The sequence below is a fragment of the Fusarium falciforme genome, chromosome 6, assembly GCF_026873545.1.
Source record: "Fusarium falciforme chromosome 6, complete sequence".
Classification (NCBI taxonomy): Eukaryota; Fungi; Ascomycota; class Sordariomycetes; order Hypocreales; family Nectriaceae; genus Fusarium; species Fusarium falciforme.
Window position 1 is genome coordinate 528,120 of NC_070549.1, and position 14,883 is coordinate 543,002.

The following is a 14,883-nucleotide window of genomic DNA, read 5'->3' on the forward strand; positions in this document are numbered from 1 at the left end:
CTGGCGACTCGAGAAGCCAACTTCAAAATCTCATCCAAATCCAAAGAATCAAATTTTCTATTCCCTCTCAAGGTCTAACCAACCCTCATCAGAGTTCTCCTTGAACAAGTTCCGGCGTTTGCCGCAGCTCTGCCACCTCTGAGATAACCCCCTTCAATTGTTCGTGAACCGTCGCCATCGTCTGCTCTCCGTTTAAGACCTTCAACTTGCCTTGTCCTCGAAAGTACTCGATAACCTCTGACGTGCTCATGTTGAAGGTCCTTAGCCTCCCTTGAATCGTCTCAGTGTGGTCATCGAACCGACCCCGAGGCAGCAGTCGCTGCGTCAAAGTCTCTTCAGGGCAGTCGAGATAAAGGAGCCACTGCAAGACCCCGACTTCAATTTCAAAGTGTTGCAGCTGAAGAACGTTTCTAGGGAATCCTGACCGCAAAGCTGTAGTAGGATAGAGTAGGTTGGAGGGGGTGCACTTACCGTCGATGATAAAAGCCCGCATCCCCTGCTCGAAACGTTGACGAATATGCGACTTCAGAAGCCCAACGGTAAGTTCCTTGGGTCCGATAGTACCCTTCATCATGTTGCCCCTAATAGTAGCAGCATGAGGGCTCCCTTCGCGATTCATCTCCGCTCGCAACAGCTCCCCAACACAAACATGTTCAACCTTGAACGTCTGCGCCAGCAACCGACACTGCGAGCTCTTCCCCGACCCAGGCCCTCTCAACATCCCAATGAGGATCAGTTTCTCAGAGGTCGGAATAAGCTTAGGTTCCGCCATCATGATCGTGGTCGTTAGTGCAACGTGCGTGATTCAGTGGCTTTTGCCCAAGCTCCTCTTCTAGCGCTCGTCGTGGAAGATTCGAAATCTCCGAGGTGGATGGTTCTTTGTTGACAGGTGTCAGTATTAAACTCGGCACATGGCAAAAAGTAAAAAGGAGCCGTGGGCGCTGATGCTACCTCGACGACTCGAGATCCGTGGGCTAGCGGAGGAGGACACAGCCACTTACGTCCGTTTCTGTGATGATGTTCTGAACTAAGATTTCAATGTACTGTGAAGGAGAAATCGGAGAGTATCGGAATCGAGTGAAGTGGACTTGACCTGTGAGATAAGGTTTTGTTGGGATATGAGTCATGGCAATGTTGTTGAAAAAAGCTGCAAAGACTTAGCTTGGCTGCCAGAAGGCATTGGGTCGAAGCAAAGGATCACATTTGTAGAACAGATAGTTCTCTAGAGATTTATGCAGTTCGCATGGCCTCCGGAGGATGGCTGGCTCATGATAACTTAATTTACATATTTCTTGTATGATCTAAATACGATTCTTCCAGTAGTCCACATCATTCGGATCAGCACCCTCTGCCAGCAACATCTCGATAATGTCAGCGTAGCCTCTCTTAGTCGCAATTTTGACAGGTAATTGCAAGGAGATACGACATTGGTGAGAATTAGCGCGCCTACGTAGCAGCAGCTGAACAAGTTTGGGGTGGCCGGTTTTGACCGCACGGGATAGTACTATTTGAGACCAGTAAGGTCCTAGGCCTGCGGCGGCACCTTTGTTCAGGAGAACCTCGACGACGCCAACGTGACCGTGGCCAACCGCACTCAATAGCGGCATGGCAAGAGTAGCCAACCTCAGGCATCGAAAGTCAATCTGGGCGCCAGGAAGTAGCGCTTCCACCACAGACGTGTGGCCACGTTGGCAAGCCACCCCGAGAGCTGTTCTTCCAATCTGGTCTCGGTGGTGCGGATTCGCACCCTTTTCCATCAGCAGTTTTACGATGTCGTTGTAACCTTCATATACGGCCCACCAGAGGGGAGTCTTTCCTTGGCGATCTGGAAGGTTCGGGTTGGCTTGGCCAGATAGGAGGACCTTGGCGACCTTGTCGTGGCCATGTTGAATCGCGGAAATCAACGGCACGTAAGAATTTCCGGATATGACGTTTGGGTCATGGCCTCGTTGCAGCAAGGCCTCGACTGTTTCGTCTAGTCCAAAGTACGTAGCAAGATGAAGTCCTGTCGTGACTGGGAAGCCCCATGTTTCACTGAAAGGTCTTACAGATGCTTGTAAAGAGTCGCCGCTTTCCAAAAATGCAATCACCTGACGGTGCTTTTGAAGTGAAGCATCACGTACGTGATGTCCCCAGTTTCTTGCCGCGTAACGTTGCAACGGGATCTTAGATTGCCATTCTTTGTCATCCCTCCCTCCTTGGAGCCGTTTGAATAAAAGATAGGTAAGGCAAACCTCAGCAATGTGAGATTCCGCGTCTTTGAACCAGTCCCGCCGCGTTCTTTCGAAAAAGTCCTGTGCCGTATAGTGAACTAGTCGCACAACGTCGCTCTCCTCATCAACGGTAATGAGTCCAGCGCAAACGGACGCCACATCTTCCATGTTGGGTAGGTTGTCTTGATCGAGATTTGTTTCGCCGGGTTCGACCGCCAGGGCTTCTTGGAGCTCGGGTTTTGTAAGTCGTTCCTTGGCGCAGGTGATCCAGAGCAGAGCCTTTTGAGCCATATCTCGCTTGTCTTTGTTCTGATCCTGGACACGATTCATGGCTTCCTCGTATGCACTATCGTACGCTTTGGAGCCAGTCGGCAGGGATTCTAGAGTTGTTCGAATGACTTTAGCCGTCATCTTTCCTATCAATGATTCAAAATGCAATTGGGCGAGGAGGAACCTATCAATGTCAGTTTCTTACTAATAGTTGATATATGAATTCTCACGTACATTCCATCGACGGCCCGAGATATGGTGCCTATGACAGCTTCTTGAAGTTCTGGGTCTCTTTGAACAATCCTTGGTAATTCTCCCAGCCTGCCGTTCACGTACTTTCTTACGTCATCACTCTGGGCGCGGATCTCCATTGTGATGGCCTTTTCAAATCTCGATTTGATATGCCCGAGAGGTCTGGTTGTTGCAAAGATGTTGATTTCAAGTTTCTGTTGAAGATCAAAGAGCCCTGAGAGGAACGTTGATAGGCAGTTGTCGGATTCTTGGCACTCGTCAAGGGCGTCAACAACGATGAAAACACGAGAAAAAGGCTCCGTGATGCGGTGGAGAGATTCGAGTAGTTCACCCAGAGAGGGTCTGGTTCGTTGCCTTACATGATATTCGTGGAGCCGCTGCACAGGGTCTGGTAGCGTAGGGTGTTTCTCTGCAAGTTGTTTTAACATGCTCGAAGCAAAATGTTGGACTGTTTGCTCTTTCTTTCTTCTGAAATCACAGTATATATACGCAAGCCCACTGCTTGGGTCTTCTCGCAGCTTCTCGATTAGATGGCTAATGACAACGGATGCCACGATTGTCTTGCCTGCTCCAGGAATTCCTGGGCAAAACAATGTTTTGCCTCTGGTGGCGATCCATTGTTGAAATTGATGGGAATCCAACACCCATTGTACGGTTCCGGGCTGGTGTCTTCTGAAAATGTCACTCTGTTGTGGGCCGTAGTCGATGGCCGTCAGCCAGTTTAACATCTCGAGCTCCTTTTCCCTGTCTGAGCGTGACTTGATGACGCCGACAGTTTCCCCAGTGTTTTCAACCGCATGAAGTGCTGGCAGCCGTTAGATACTGCACAAGTTGAGAAGAGCGAATGAATAGGTAGTTGAGACTGGACTAACTAGTTGAGAGCATCTCGCTCATTCTCTGCTCATTCTCGATTCTACTTGGAACGATGCGATTGAGAAGATCTTTAGCGTATGCAGCCGCAACCATAGCTGCATATCCTTGCCAGCTCTTGTTCTTATGCGAGTCTGAGTAGTCGCATATGCCTCGGATGACGAGGCAAGGGAAGATGTTCATCAGCCCTGCTGCCTCCATCTCAAAACACAAGACATTCCTGTCCTTCGCCAGTCTATCCCGTATAGTGGCGTCCCTCATCAATTGGTTCGCTGACGCGATGGTACCGTGATGAATGTATGGTTTCTCGTGATAGATAGTCCTTTGAGGTCGTGACTCTAGGCTTGATGGATCTTTCGAACAGAATTCTGCACAACCTCTTGAGTCGTGGGTGAAGTTGGATCGAAACAAGACATCCGTACTTGAATGCGGTCGTGAGTATTTGTCTTGCAGCATGGGGTTCTTGCTGATGACGTCGCTAACAGCTTGTCCGAGCTGATGGCCCTTCCTCGTGTACCAAGCTTCGAGGCCCCGGACTGCGGCACGCAGAGTAGGGGGTGGCTGGTTCAAAAACCGTGTTACCTGGAATTCCTGGTCTTGAATAGTCTTTCCAAAGTCGTATTCAAACACGCCGCCATACGTGACACCGTTGGCCACGCGTGGTGCGCTGACGACGATATCGCCAAGACGGATATCGTTCGTGGGACTGGGAGCGCCGCCGCCGATGCCGACCATCAACCCAATCCTGACATTGGGAAAACTATTGAGCATGCCCCTGGCCACGCTAGCTGCCGTGGCTGTTCCGTATTCACCGTCTGGGAGAACGGCTACGACGATATTGTGTCGCCCAATCCGACCGAGAGTGTAATCATTGGTGTCGTTAGGCTGCAACGAATGTGGCGGATCATGCTCCTCGTCGAGGAACTCTTGTGCAGCGACATACTCGCAAGTGAGGGCGCAGATCCAACCCACAGTGTAGTGGCTGGGATTGGACATTGCGGGGGGGGCGACTGGAGAAGCCAAATCAAGAGGAGGATTCTGCGAGATGGAAGAGATTGAAGGGTTAGAAATGAGAAGCACGGGGCACGTGGCAGCTTCAGTCTCTAGGCATATCGCAGAATCAGGCTGAGCAAGGTGCAAAACGCCTTACCCAGCCCCGGTGAGCTCCACTGAGTCCAGTTTGTACTGCGACCCCCTGTCACTTTAAGTCTGCCATCAACACAGAGAGGCAGCGTTGAGAATGCCAACTCGCGCCGTCTAGGCTGAATACCTACTCAAGGCATGAAGCTAGGTTAGGCCCTCAGTAGTGTATGTCATTATAGTTGCATTCTGTCTCCTATTTATGTCGCCCAACCCCAACCTTGTCGCGAAAATCCCTCACCTGAGTGAGACAACGCAGGAACATGGCGGGATCTGGCCATGGGCAGCCACAGACTGACAGCCAGACTTTTGTATCTCTGGGGATGGTTGTATTGGACGAAATAAGATTCCCGTCGCGAGAAACTCTCTATAATGTGCCTGGGGGATCTGGTCTCTATGGTACGCGGCACTGAGCCCACACTCAAGAGCACATGCTGATGCGACCAAAGCAACACTGGGGGCCCGAATTATTCACTCTAAATTTAGCTCAACATCGATCGGGTGCATAATTCTTGCAGGAGACGACTTTCCAGAATCCGTAGTTGAGACACTTATCACTTGGGGACTCGCTCTACAGGTGAAGAGGCTGCTCGACAGGCCATCGACAAGAGGCCTGTTACAATACAGGGACGAAAACTTTGGACGTAAGAAATCTAGCTATAAAGAGGAATAAGCTCACATGTTTCTAGTCAAAGACTTTCAGTACGTTGCGCCACCTCTGCAACCATGGCCTTCCGATCTCGAGACCTCCACGCTGCTTAGCGCACACGGGTTTCACTTCTTGGCAGGTCCCGATAACCTGGCCATGCAGGTTACGTCGTTATCCTCTCTTCGAAAGGACAATGGCTTGGAGAGGCAACCTCTCGTTGTATGGGAACCTGCCCCGTTGTCTTGCAAGAAGGAACACCTCGAATCACATCTTCAGGCGTGTTGCCTCGTCGACGTCTTTTCCCCGAACCACCTCGAACTGGAAGCCCTAGTGCATGGAAGGCCTAGAAATGCATCTCCATTCTCTAGAAAACTCATACAAGAGGATGCTCAGGTCTTCTTGGATGTTGGTATTGGACGAGAAGAGCGAGGTGCGATCGTTGTGCGTTGCGGAGAGCATGGCTGCTTGAGCATGACCAAAGATGAGGCATTCTGGCTTCCTTCTTTCCATACTGCCGCCTCTAGCCAAATAGTGGACACAACTGGCGCCGGGAATGCTTTTCTGGGTGGGTTTACTGTCGGGCTTCACAGACAACAGGTGACCTAAGAGAGGCAGCAATCCTTGGGACTGTCTCTGCTAGCTTTGCACTCGAGCAAATTGGCCTCCCACATTACATGACGGCATCAAGTACTTCTACTGAGACGTGGAATGAGTCAAGGGTGGCCTCGCGCATCGCTGAGTTCAAGGAGAGGCTCCGAGTTTGACGAGATGCTCGAGGACCACGATCTCAGTCAACATCTTTAACAATTAATTAGGATGCTGCATTTACAGAAAGAGGTCTATTCCATGCTAAAAGAGGATTTGACAGAATTGACAGAAAATATGCAGGATACTATATATGCCCTCCGTGGTCCCGACAACACTTGCCTCTAGGCTGTCAAGCCACCAGCGCCAACCAATGCAATCCTCATCACCACTAATTAAATCATCCTTATCCCCACAACGTACAGACCATGTGTACAATGGATCAAGTCAGAGTATTCCTTCTGGCCTTGGAGAGGAGCTGTCGGATATGCGTCGCCTTGGGAAACCCTTTATTTCGTCAGCAACAATGTTGAGCCTTTCCTTCACTCATGAGGGTTTGTTACTCACTGCTTCTGGCGCAATTATCGCAGTATGAGTCTGTTCGACTCTTCCAACCAGTGCATTTTGTAGTCTGGCATGTATCTGCAATACCCAATTAGTTGACATGGACCTTGAGACGTGGAGAAGGGCACCAACGTTGAAGGCAGTGTGCAGATCCTCGCCTGACACCACCCACGTAACAGCCTTGGGTATGGCAACTTCCCAGCGGAGAAAAGACTTGGGGTGGCGGGACGTCGTATTCGCCTTGAATGGACCAGACGATGGCGTATACAGGTGCGGGCGGGCTGATGTTGGAGTTTGTCATCTTAGTAAAGAGAGATCAGGACGTGTCGCTGAATGAATGACCTAGGTGAGGATGACCGACGAACCTGGGCGACACGGAGCTGGGAGAACGAAGACTTGGCGGATAATGACTTGTTAAATATTCAGGGCATCATTGCTAATGGTATGGATCAACCAGGAACCAAGTCTTTAAACTTCAATGCCATTCCCGCAAAAGAGGCACTCCCGTCGACTTTGCCGCATCTCCGCCAATCGACGGCGATGCCAAGGGCCCAGCCCGCCATCACTCACGCCAAACCCCGATCAACATGTTCAAGATGACCATATTCGAGCCTAGCCAGCAAAAAGGCTTCACAAGTGCAATCTAGCCAGGGTCGCACATTGCGATAAGTAAATAAGCCTCCTCGTGGTGTAGCCAATGGATGGTTGTACTAGAGGGCCCAAGCCTCCCGAGCATCGACGCCAGCATTCCACGACGTTGGCCTTAATTGCACATTAGCCCGTAATCATGCGGCTGACGTGTCGCGTGCCTCTCGGTGGCTTACCCTCACGAGATCTATCTTCACGCAGGAACTTGATCCATTTCTTGCTGCAGCTTTGAGTTTGGCCACTGCTGTAAGGACGGTTGATGGATACTTCAAAGATCCGCATCGCTGTGATCGGCGCAGGTGTGTCCAGATCTCATCTTGAGATCTGTTGCTGACCGATCTCCAAGGCCCGGCTGGGCTCGCAGCCATCAAATCTCTGGTGGAAGAGGGATTTCAAGTGACGTGCTTCGAGAGACGATCGGAGGCCGGTGGAATCTGGGCCTTCTCAGAAAATCCGCAGTTTACGTCTGTGACGAGGGGAACGCGCGCACAGTTCAGCAAGTTTCTTGTGAGTTATTGGCCTTTGGGTCACCCGGAGCATGACTAACAGTTCTCCCAGATCCCCTTCTCCGATTATCCGGTACCTGATGGTAACAGCTTCCTGAAACCCCCTGCTTGTTCTGGGCTTACCTTGACGCAGACTTCCCTCTGCATCCTGGCGGCGAGGACTTGCGCAAGTACTACCAGTCCTACGCAGCTCACTTTGGATTACTCGATAAGATCGTCTTCAACGTGGCCGTATCATCTATCACAAGAACTGGAGATGATACACAGTGGGCTCTTCATCTAACAGGCAAAGAAACGCCCCGCCTCTTTGACAAAGTCATTGTCGCCTCTGGATCAGAAGTCACGCCCGTTATTCCTGTGATCGAGGGCTTGGGCCTCTTTCATGGAAAGTTCCTACACAGCCAGGCCTTCAAGAAGTATGACCCAATCTTTCCGACTCATACGCAACTGCTAATAGCAAGGCTAGGCCCGAGGACTTTGCAGACAAGAACGTGGTTGTGATTGGGCAAGGAAACACAGCAGGAGACTGCGCCGTTGTAAGTCACTTGAACAAGACCTCAAAGTCCCGCAACTCAAATGTCCAGGAACTCTCATCCTCCTCTTCCAAAGTCTACTGGTCCCATCGCCGCGGCGCACTCATCTTCCCGCGAGTCGTGAACGGCCAGCGCTTTGACGCCTTCGCATCATGGAAGAAGACGCGCATTGGATTCTGGATCGCCAAACACCTCCCCTCATTCCATCGCAAAATGTTTGACTCCTTCTTCAACTGGGTCGTGTCCAAGTCCTGGGGTAAACTCGATCCTCAGTGGCGTCTTGAGAGGAACGCGTTCTATGCGACGACCATCTCTGGGCTGGTCATTAACGATCACCTTGTTCCTGCGCTGCGTGATGGAAAAGTCACCTCAACAGCAGGTGTCCGGCGAATCTTGGGTCCTCGATCTGTTGAGCTCGACGACGATACCATCCTCGAAGACGTCGATGCCATAATCGCCTGCACAGGATACAACAACTCGCTTCAAGTCCTCGATGGCATCATCAACTACTCCCGCCCACATCCCGACGTGCGCCCCATCCCCGACCTCTACCAGGGTCTGTTCCCCCTGGGCTACAGCGACTCCCTGGCCTGTCTCAATTACATCGTCATCATGGAAAGCGCTTCTGTGGCCCGTGAGCTCGCCGGCATGGCCATCGCCCAAGTCTGGGCAGGAAGATCCACTCTCCCATCAGGCTCCGTCATGCAAGATTGGGTTCGTCAGCACCAAGCATGGTTCGCGAACCTATGCCTTACGAACCCACTCCCCCAGTATGAGGGTCAACTGGAGGCCCACGACTGGCTCAAGTTTGTGGACGACAAGGCTGGAACCGGCATGTATGAGCACCTTGGCTGGACGCTAAATGGAATTCGGTTCTGGCTGCGTGAGCCGAAGCTCTGCTCGCTCATGGCGTGGGGTGTCAACTCGCCGCATCTCTACCGGGTGTTCGAGACGGGCAAGAGGAAGGCGTGGGATGGCGCAGGGGATGCCATTAGGCATGTCAACTTGCTGAGTGACATTGACCTTGGCTACTTGAAGCCCAAGACTGAGTGAGGTGTTGTATGATCTGACCATGGCAGTGGTCAGTTTATATTTGGCCCAACGGTGGCAGGAGAGATTTTTTTAGTGCTTGAGAATCCTTTGTTAGTCAGTATTCCCCTGGCCCTTTGGGTTCATTGTTAGACGGCAATGACAGCTTTTTCCTCGGTTCTATGATCCCTGTTGATCCTCGCAAGGGGATTCATCCTACTGAGCAAGTTCCAAAATGGGTCAATGGTCTTGATAATCTGATAATCAGTTAAACACCCGATCCAATCAGATAATCACGCACATACCCATCACATGTCACGGAGGAAACCGTCCGCAAATAAGCTTACCGCAATCCATGCTGGTGTTGGCTCAGGGGTATTAGACTTAAACCCAAGGACAAGAGTCAAGACATCATACAAGACTGAAAACTCATGATTCATTCGTAAGAGAATCTAAAAATATTAAACCCAATTCGACCGACTTGCTGGGACAAGGGGTGTTCTCCCCGCCCTCGTAACAGGGTCAACTTGGGCAACTCCTACGGACATGACAAGCCTCGGGGAATTTTTAACCATGGGGAATCCGGAAAACTGGTCCAAAATCAGTATAACTGTATCCATAACTAGGCACCCGCATTTCTCTAGCGGAGCACGTTCCCCTTTGCAGTTGGTGCGATGAACTCCCAACGAGCCCACGCGACCAGAGACATCCCACGCCAAGCACCGAAGAAGCTCCAGATGGACAAGGTTGCGGCTCCTCCAACATACGACGATTCCAATCACATCTTATCAATCAGTCTTAGCGACGCTCCACCCATTCAAGCGATGGTCCACACTCACTAACGTCGAACCACTAACGGGCTTCGCGAAGGAAAAGCGCTTTTTGTCTTGTCCATGTTAGTGGGTGGCCCATGTCCTTGCGAATGGTCTCAATGTTACTGTACACTCGGGATGCCATGTGTAGGGCAATGATTAACATGGCCAAGACGGTGAGACGTTACACTGAGCCCGCGGGTATAAAATTCTCTCACTTGTCGACAATGTCGATCTCTTGATGGCTCTCCATTCCTCTTTGCTTCTGCTCAAAGTCAAGCCTCAGCCTCAAAACACCATGGCGAATCGAGACGAGGTCGAGTCCGGCCCCAGGGTCGTCCCTGAGACGAACGACAATGAGAAGCGCCCTCAATATGACGAGAAGGAGTCTGACACCGAGGTCGACTCCAATACTGGAGGTTACAGGGGTATTGAGAAGATGGAGGCTTTGACTCAAGCGTGGACCAAGCCATGGCTCATTGCTGCGTATCTCCTGTATGTTCACTTGGTTTGATGTGCAATGATGGCTTCTAACGTTGTGATAGCATCTGGCTCGTCTTCTTCACCGACTCGCTTCAGCAGCAGATCTCCAACTCTCTGCTGCCGTATGTAGTCAGTAGCTTTGGCCTGCACGGCCTCATGAGCGCTACCGGTATCGTGTCCAACTTGGTTGCTGGTGTGAGCAAGCTGCCACTTGCTCGAATCATTGATGTTATCGGCCGAGTGCAGGGTCTTTTGATCATGCTGTTCTGTGTTGTCATGGGTAAGTGTCGCCTTGAACCAACATTCTGTAGCTTTGAACTGACTATTGTTTAGCCCTCATTCTCATGGCTGTCTGCAATAACGTCCAGACCTACGCTGCTGCTCAAGTCTTCTTCTGGACCGGCATGAACGGTATCGGCTATGTCCTCAACATCTTCATGGCTGACACGACGACTCTCAAGAACCGAATGATCCTCTTCGGCTTCTCGAGCACGCCTTACATCTCCAACACGTTCGCTGGTCCTGCCGCGGCCGAAGCGTTCCTCAAGGGTAGTACCTGGAGATGGGGCTATGGTGCCTTTACCATCATCATCCCCGTCATCCTGTCGCCTCTCATTGCCATCTTCACCATCCAACTCCGACGAGCAGAGGAGAAGGGATACTACGTCAAGGAGAAGAGCAACCGAACCTTATGGGAGAGTGTCAAGTACTGGGTCATCGAACTTGACCTTGCTGGAATGATCATCATCGTCGCAGGCTTCTCCCTCCTTCTTCTGCCCTTCAGTCTTGCCGGGTACCAGGTGAGAGGAACAGATCGTCAATAACATATAGCAAGCATGCTAATATCCCTAAAAGGAGCACAAATGGAAGGAGCCCTCTGTCATTGCGATGCTCGTCATTGGTTGTCTTTGCATCATTGCCTTCCCCTTCTTCGAGAAGTACATCGCGCCCAAGTCCTTCATCCCTTTCGAGCTCTTCAAGAACAGGACTGTCCTTGCTGCTTGCCTTCTGGGAGGTAACATGTGGATCAGCTTCTAGTCAGTTACTATACTCTTAATTGCCTTATGCCGTGTTACTAACTCGCAATAGTTGCTACAAGTTGCAGTTCTCTTCCTACCTTCAGGTCGTCTACAACCTTAGCGTTTCCAAGGCTGGATACATCACCAACATCTACAACATCGTCTCTTGCGGATGGGGCGTCCCAGTCGGAATGTGAGTAACTATTTCCGGCTCAGGAGTTCTGTTGTTGAAATACTAACAACACACAGCCTCATGCGACTTACCGACAGATACAAGTGGCTCGGCATGGTCATGCTGCCCCTACAGATCCTCATGACAGGTCTGATGATCAAGTTCCGCATGCCTGATACCCACGTTGGCTATGTCATCATGTGCGAAGTCCTCGGCTCCGTCGCCGGTGGTACCTTTGTCATGATCGAGCAAATTGCAGTCATGGCTTCTGTCCCTCACCGAGACGTCGCTGTCGGTATTGCCCTTCTCAACTTGATCACTAGCGTCGGTGGTGCCATCGGGCAGTCTATCAGTGGAGCCATCTGGACGAACCTCATGCCCAGCAAGCTCTCCAAGTACCTCCCTGAGGAGCTACAGGCTGATGCCCTCACCATCTACGGCGACATTACCCAGCAGCTGGCCTTCCCTTGGGGAAGCCCCGAGCGAGAGGCAATTGTCAAGGCTTACGGAGAGACTCAAAAGGTCATGTTGATTGCCTCAGTGGTTGCTCTCGCTGGTCCGATTGCATGGATTACTTTGATGAAGAACCACCGTCTGAGTGAAAGGGAGCAGACCAAGGGACTGCTGTTCTAAGTTGATGCGTCAAGAACATATTGATAAGCTAATGTAGTTGATGCCGGATGCTAGTCTGGCTTATCTAATACATAATTATACCTGATCCCTCTGTTAATCGTTCCAACTTAGTGGCTGCTGCTGAAGTAGTCAGAACAAACCGGTGTTGTCGTCGTATGGTTACCAGCGGTAGCACTCCAATGCCATGGTCCATATACTAGCAATTGCGACTCCAAGCGATGCTCGAAAATATTCAACTAGGGTATACATCACAGCTTTTGCTCTCAAAAACCACTGCTAAGACTCTGCGCTTGCCGGTCTTCAATGTTCTGTCGGTGGGGTGGAAACACCGAGCTTGCACACTCTCCCAACTGAGTGAACTTTGAACCATTCCTGAAACCGATCAACCATCCATAAATATTCATGATTGCCTCGTTTATCGCCGCTGAGAGAAGTTTCGTTGGTAATATCTTGACAAATCTGCTCATTGCCAAGCAGGGGCCGAGTCTCGGGATACATCTCACAAACGTCATTGTACATCGGGAATAGAAGCCGAGACGTCGGCCCAGATAGCCTCACTTGGCCATCTTCAGTCTAGCCTCTGACGTCAGATAAGACCCTTGATATGGAATTTGATTCCCGAGAAGTTATACCCGATTCACGGGCCGACGGACTCTTGCCCGCGTGCGCATAACGCGCCTGTGGTGGACTGTTCTGCCTCGTCAGTAGACATTTTGGCGTTCCCCTCGGTCCACTTGCCGTCGCTTCCTAACCTTAGAACGCGGGGGAAGCGGGGAAGTTTGCATCGCCAAGATCATAGAGTTGACTGAGGACATCAAGAGGAGAAGGTGGACGTGTTTTCAGATCTCAATGTGAAGGGGACGTCGTGGGTGGTTTACGGGCAGTCTACCTGGGATCGGCATCAAGACCACCCATATTCCCTGGCCAAGGAGCAACAAACAACAGAGGACTTTTGGACCTCAAACGAGCGGAAAATACCCAAACCGCACACACGTGAGAGGAAGCCGAGAGAGATCAGGGGTATTCTACGTCAACCAACCACAGTCACGTTGGACGAACCTTGCATTTGAGATGACCCCTCAAACAGCCGCCTCCATCCGTGTCCTTTTTCTCTCTTCTCTTGTCTTAATTAGGGCCAACGACCTGGATTTTCATGTGTGGCTACAATCATGTGGTTCCCACTTGTGTTTCTTGACCTTTGGCTTCTTTAAAAGGCCCCCTTGAGTCTGCTCGGACGTCATGAACCAGCTCTACTCCTCAAACCTGAATCAACAAGCAAGCAACTCTATTTTAATGTATTGAATCCTCCCACCTCCACAGTTTACTACCTTGCAAGTTGTCACCAGATCCTGAGTCTCTACCTATCGTCACCCTTCGCATTAGTACCCCGCGCCATCCACGATCCTGGTCCCTTGCCTTCTGTCTGGCTCAACTCTGCAATCATGGCGGCTATGGCATCTGGAAACACGTTCAAAATGGCCCTCGATAAGGGTGAGGGGTCAAGCCTTGGATACTGGCAAATGACACCGAGCGCCAACATCTCACGGATGCTGGCTCGCGTCCCCGGATGTGATTGGGTCTTGCTCGACTGTGAACACGGTGATCTTGATGGTAAGGTCGGTTCAGCACCATTGCAATATTAGACTGACAAGTTACAGATAGAGACATGCGCGAATGCGTTCCTGCCATTGCCTCTGCTGGAGCATCACCAATTGTTCGGATCCCCAGCACTGAACCGTGGCTTATCAAGCGTGAGATGGCACTCGAGCTCTCTTCTAACTCTCGCGTCTGCTAACAGCTCCCAGGCGCCCTTGATGCCGGTGCACACGGCGTAAGAATACACCCGCCTCTAGTACGCACAAAATGTGGCTCATGATCTTCGCAGATACTGGTTCCTCTGCTTCGAACTGCACAAGAAGCAAGAGAAATCGTCAAGGCGGCGAAATTCCCACCGATGGGTATCAGAGGGTTTGGCTCACCGTACGCCATGGATCGATTCAACCCCATGCCGACATCAGACGAGTACCTGCAACAGGCTAATGACAGCCTATTGACCCTCGTTCAAATCGAGACTCAGTCAGCGCTCGACAACTTGGAAGAGATTGCGGCTGTTGAGGGCATTGATCTCTTGTTTGTAGGACCATTCGATCTCGGTTAGCAGACTCCCACATTATAATGCCAGCTTCGCTAACACTCTATAGGCAACAGCATCGGCTATCCCATCATTAATGGCGAGATCAAGCCAGAGTTACGCACAGCCATCTACAAGGTTCTCGAAGTCAGCCACAAGTCAGGAAAGAAGTGTGGTATCTACTCAGGTTCAGGAGAACGAGCCAAGGAGTTTATCGAAGCCGGCTTTGACATGGTCCATGTCGGGTCAGACCACACAATACTGGAGCTTGCCATGATCAATGAAATGCGCACTGCGCAAGGGAAAGCGGATGGGGAGCGACGGCTCTCATACTAACCAACGGAGCACTACAAAACCAGCTCTTGATCAACGAG

At 51.0% G+C, this 14,883-nt stretch overlaps 5 protein-coding genes across 5 annotated transcripts; 3 read left to right on the forward strand and 2 right to left on the reverse strand.

Annotated features, from left to right (window-relative positions):
* Positions 1-88: 88 nt before the first annotated feature.
* Positions 89-772, reverse strand: NCS54_00769500 (Hypothetical protein; the record flags this gene model as incomplete). The annotated part of the gene is made up of 1 exon (XM_053153110.1): positions 89-772. One exon carries the CDS (start codon positions 770-772, stop codon positions 89-91), a length of 684 nt encoding a protein of 227 aa, XP_053009085.1.
* A 529-nt stretch (positions 773-1,301) lies between these two features.
* NCS54_00769600 (NACHT domain-containing protein) lies at positions 1,302-4,601 on the reverse strand (the record flags this gene model as incomplete). The annotated part of the gene is made up of 3 exons (XM_053153111.1): positions 1,302-2,667; positions 2,718-3,540; positions 3,608-4,601. The coding sequence occupies 3 exons, from the start codon at positions 4,599-4,601 to the stop codon at positions 1,302-1,304; spliced, it is 3,183 nt and encodes a 1,060-aa protein (XP_053009086.1).
* A 2,849-nt stretch (positions 4,602-7,450) lies between these two features.
* On the forward strand, positions 7,451-9,283 carry NCS54_00769700 (Hypothetical protein; the record flags this gene model as incomplete). Its single annotated transcript, XM_053153112.1, has 6 exons — positions 7,451-7,490; positions 7,538-7,698; positions 7,750-7,780; positions 7,831-8,113; positions 8,164-8,233; positions 8,282-9,283. 6 exons carry the CDS (start codon positions 7,451-7,453, stop codon positions 9,281-9,283), a joined length of 1,587 nt encoding a protein of 528 aa, XP_053009087.1.
* Positions 9,284-10,369: 1,086 nt separating this feature from the next.
* Positions 10,370-12,378, forward strand: NCS54_00769800 (MFS domain-containing protein; the record flags this gene model as incomplete). The annotated part of the gene is made up of 6 exons (XM_053153113.1): positions 10,370-10,566; positions 10,617-10,834; positions 10,888-11,354; positions 11,410-11,591; positions 11,644-11,766; positions 11,823-12,378. 6 exons carry the CDS (start codon positions 10,370-10,372, stop codon positions 12,376-12,378), a joined length of 1,743 nt encoding a protein of 580 aa, XP_053009088.1.
* A 1,442-nt stretch (positions 12,379-13,820) lies between these two features.
* On the forward strand, positions 13,821-14,845 carry NCS54_00769900 (HpcH-HpaI domain-containing protein; the record flags this gene model as incomplete). The annotated part of the gene is made up of 5 exons (XM_053153114.1): positions 13,821-13,989; positions 14,037-14,129; positions 14,184-14,209; positions 14,264-14,531; positions 14,580-14,845. 5 exons carry the CDS (start codon positions 13,821-13,823, stop codon positions 14,843-14,845), a joined length of 822 nt encoding a protein of 273 aa, XP_053009089.1.
* Positions 14,846-14,883: the final 38 nt, after the last annotated feature.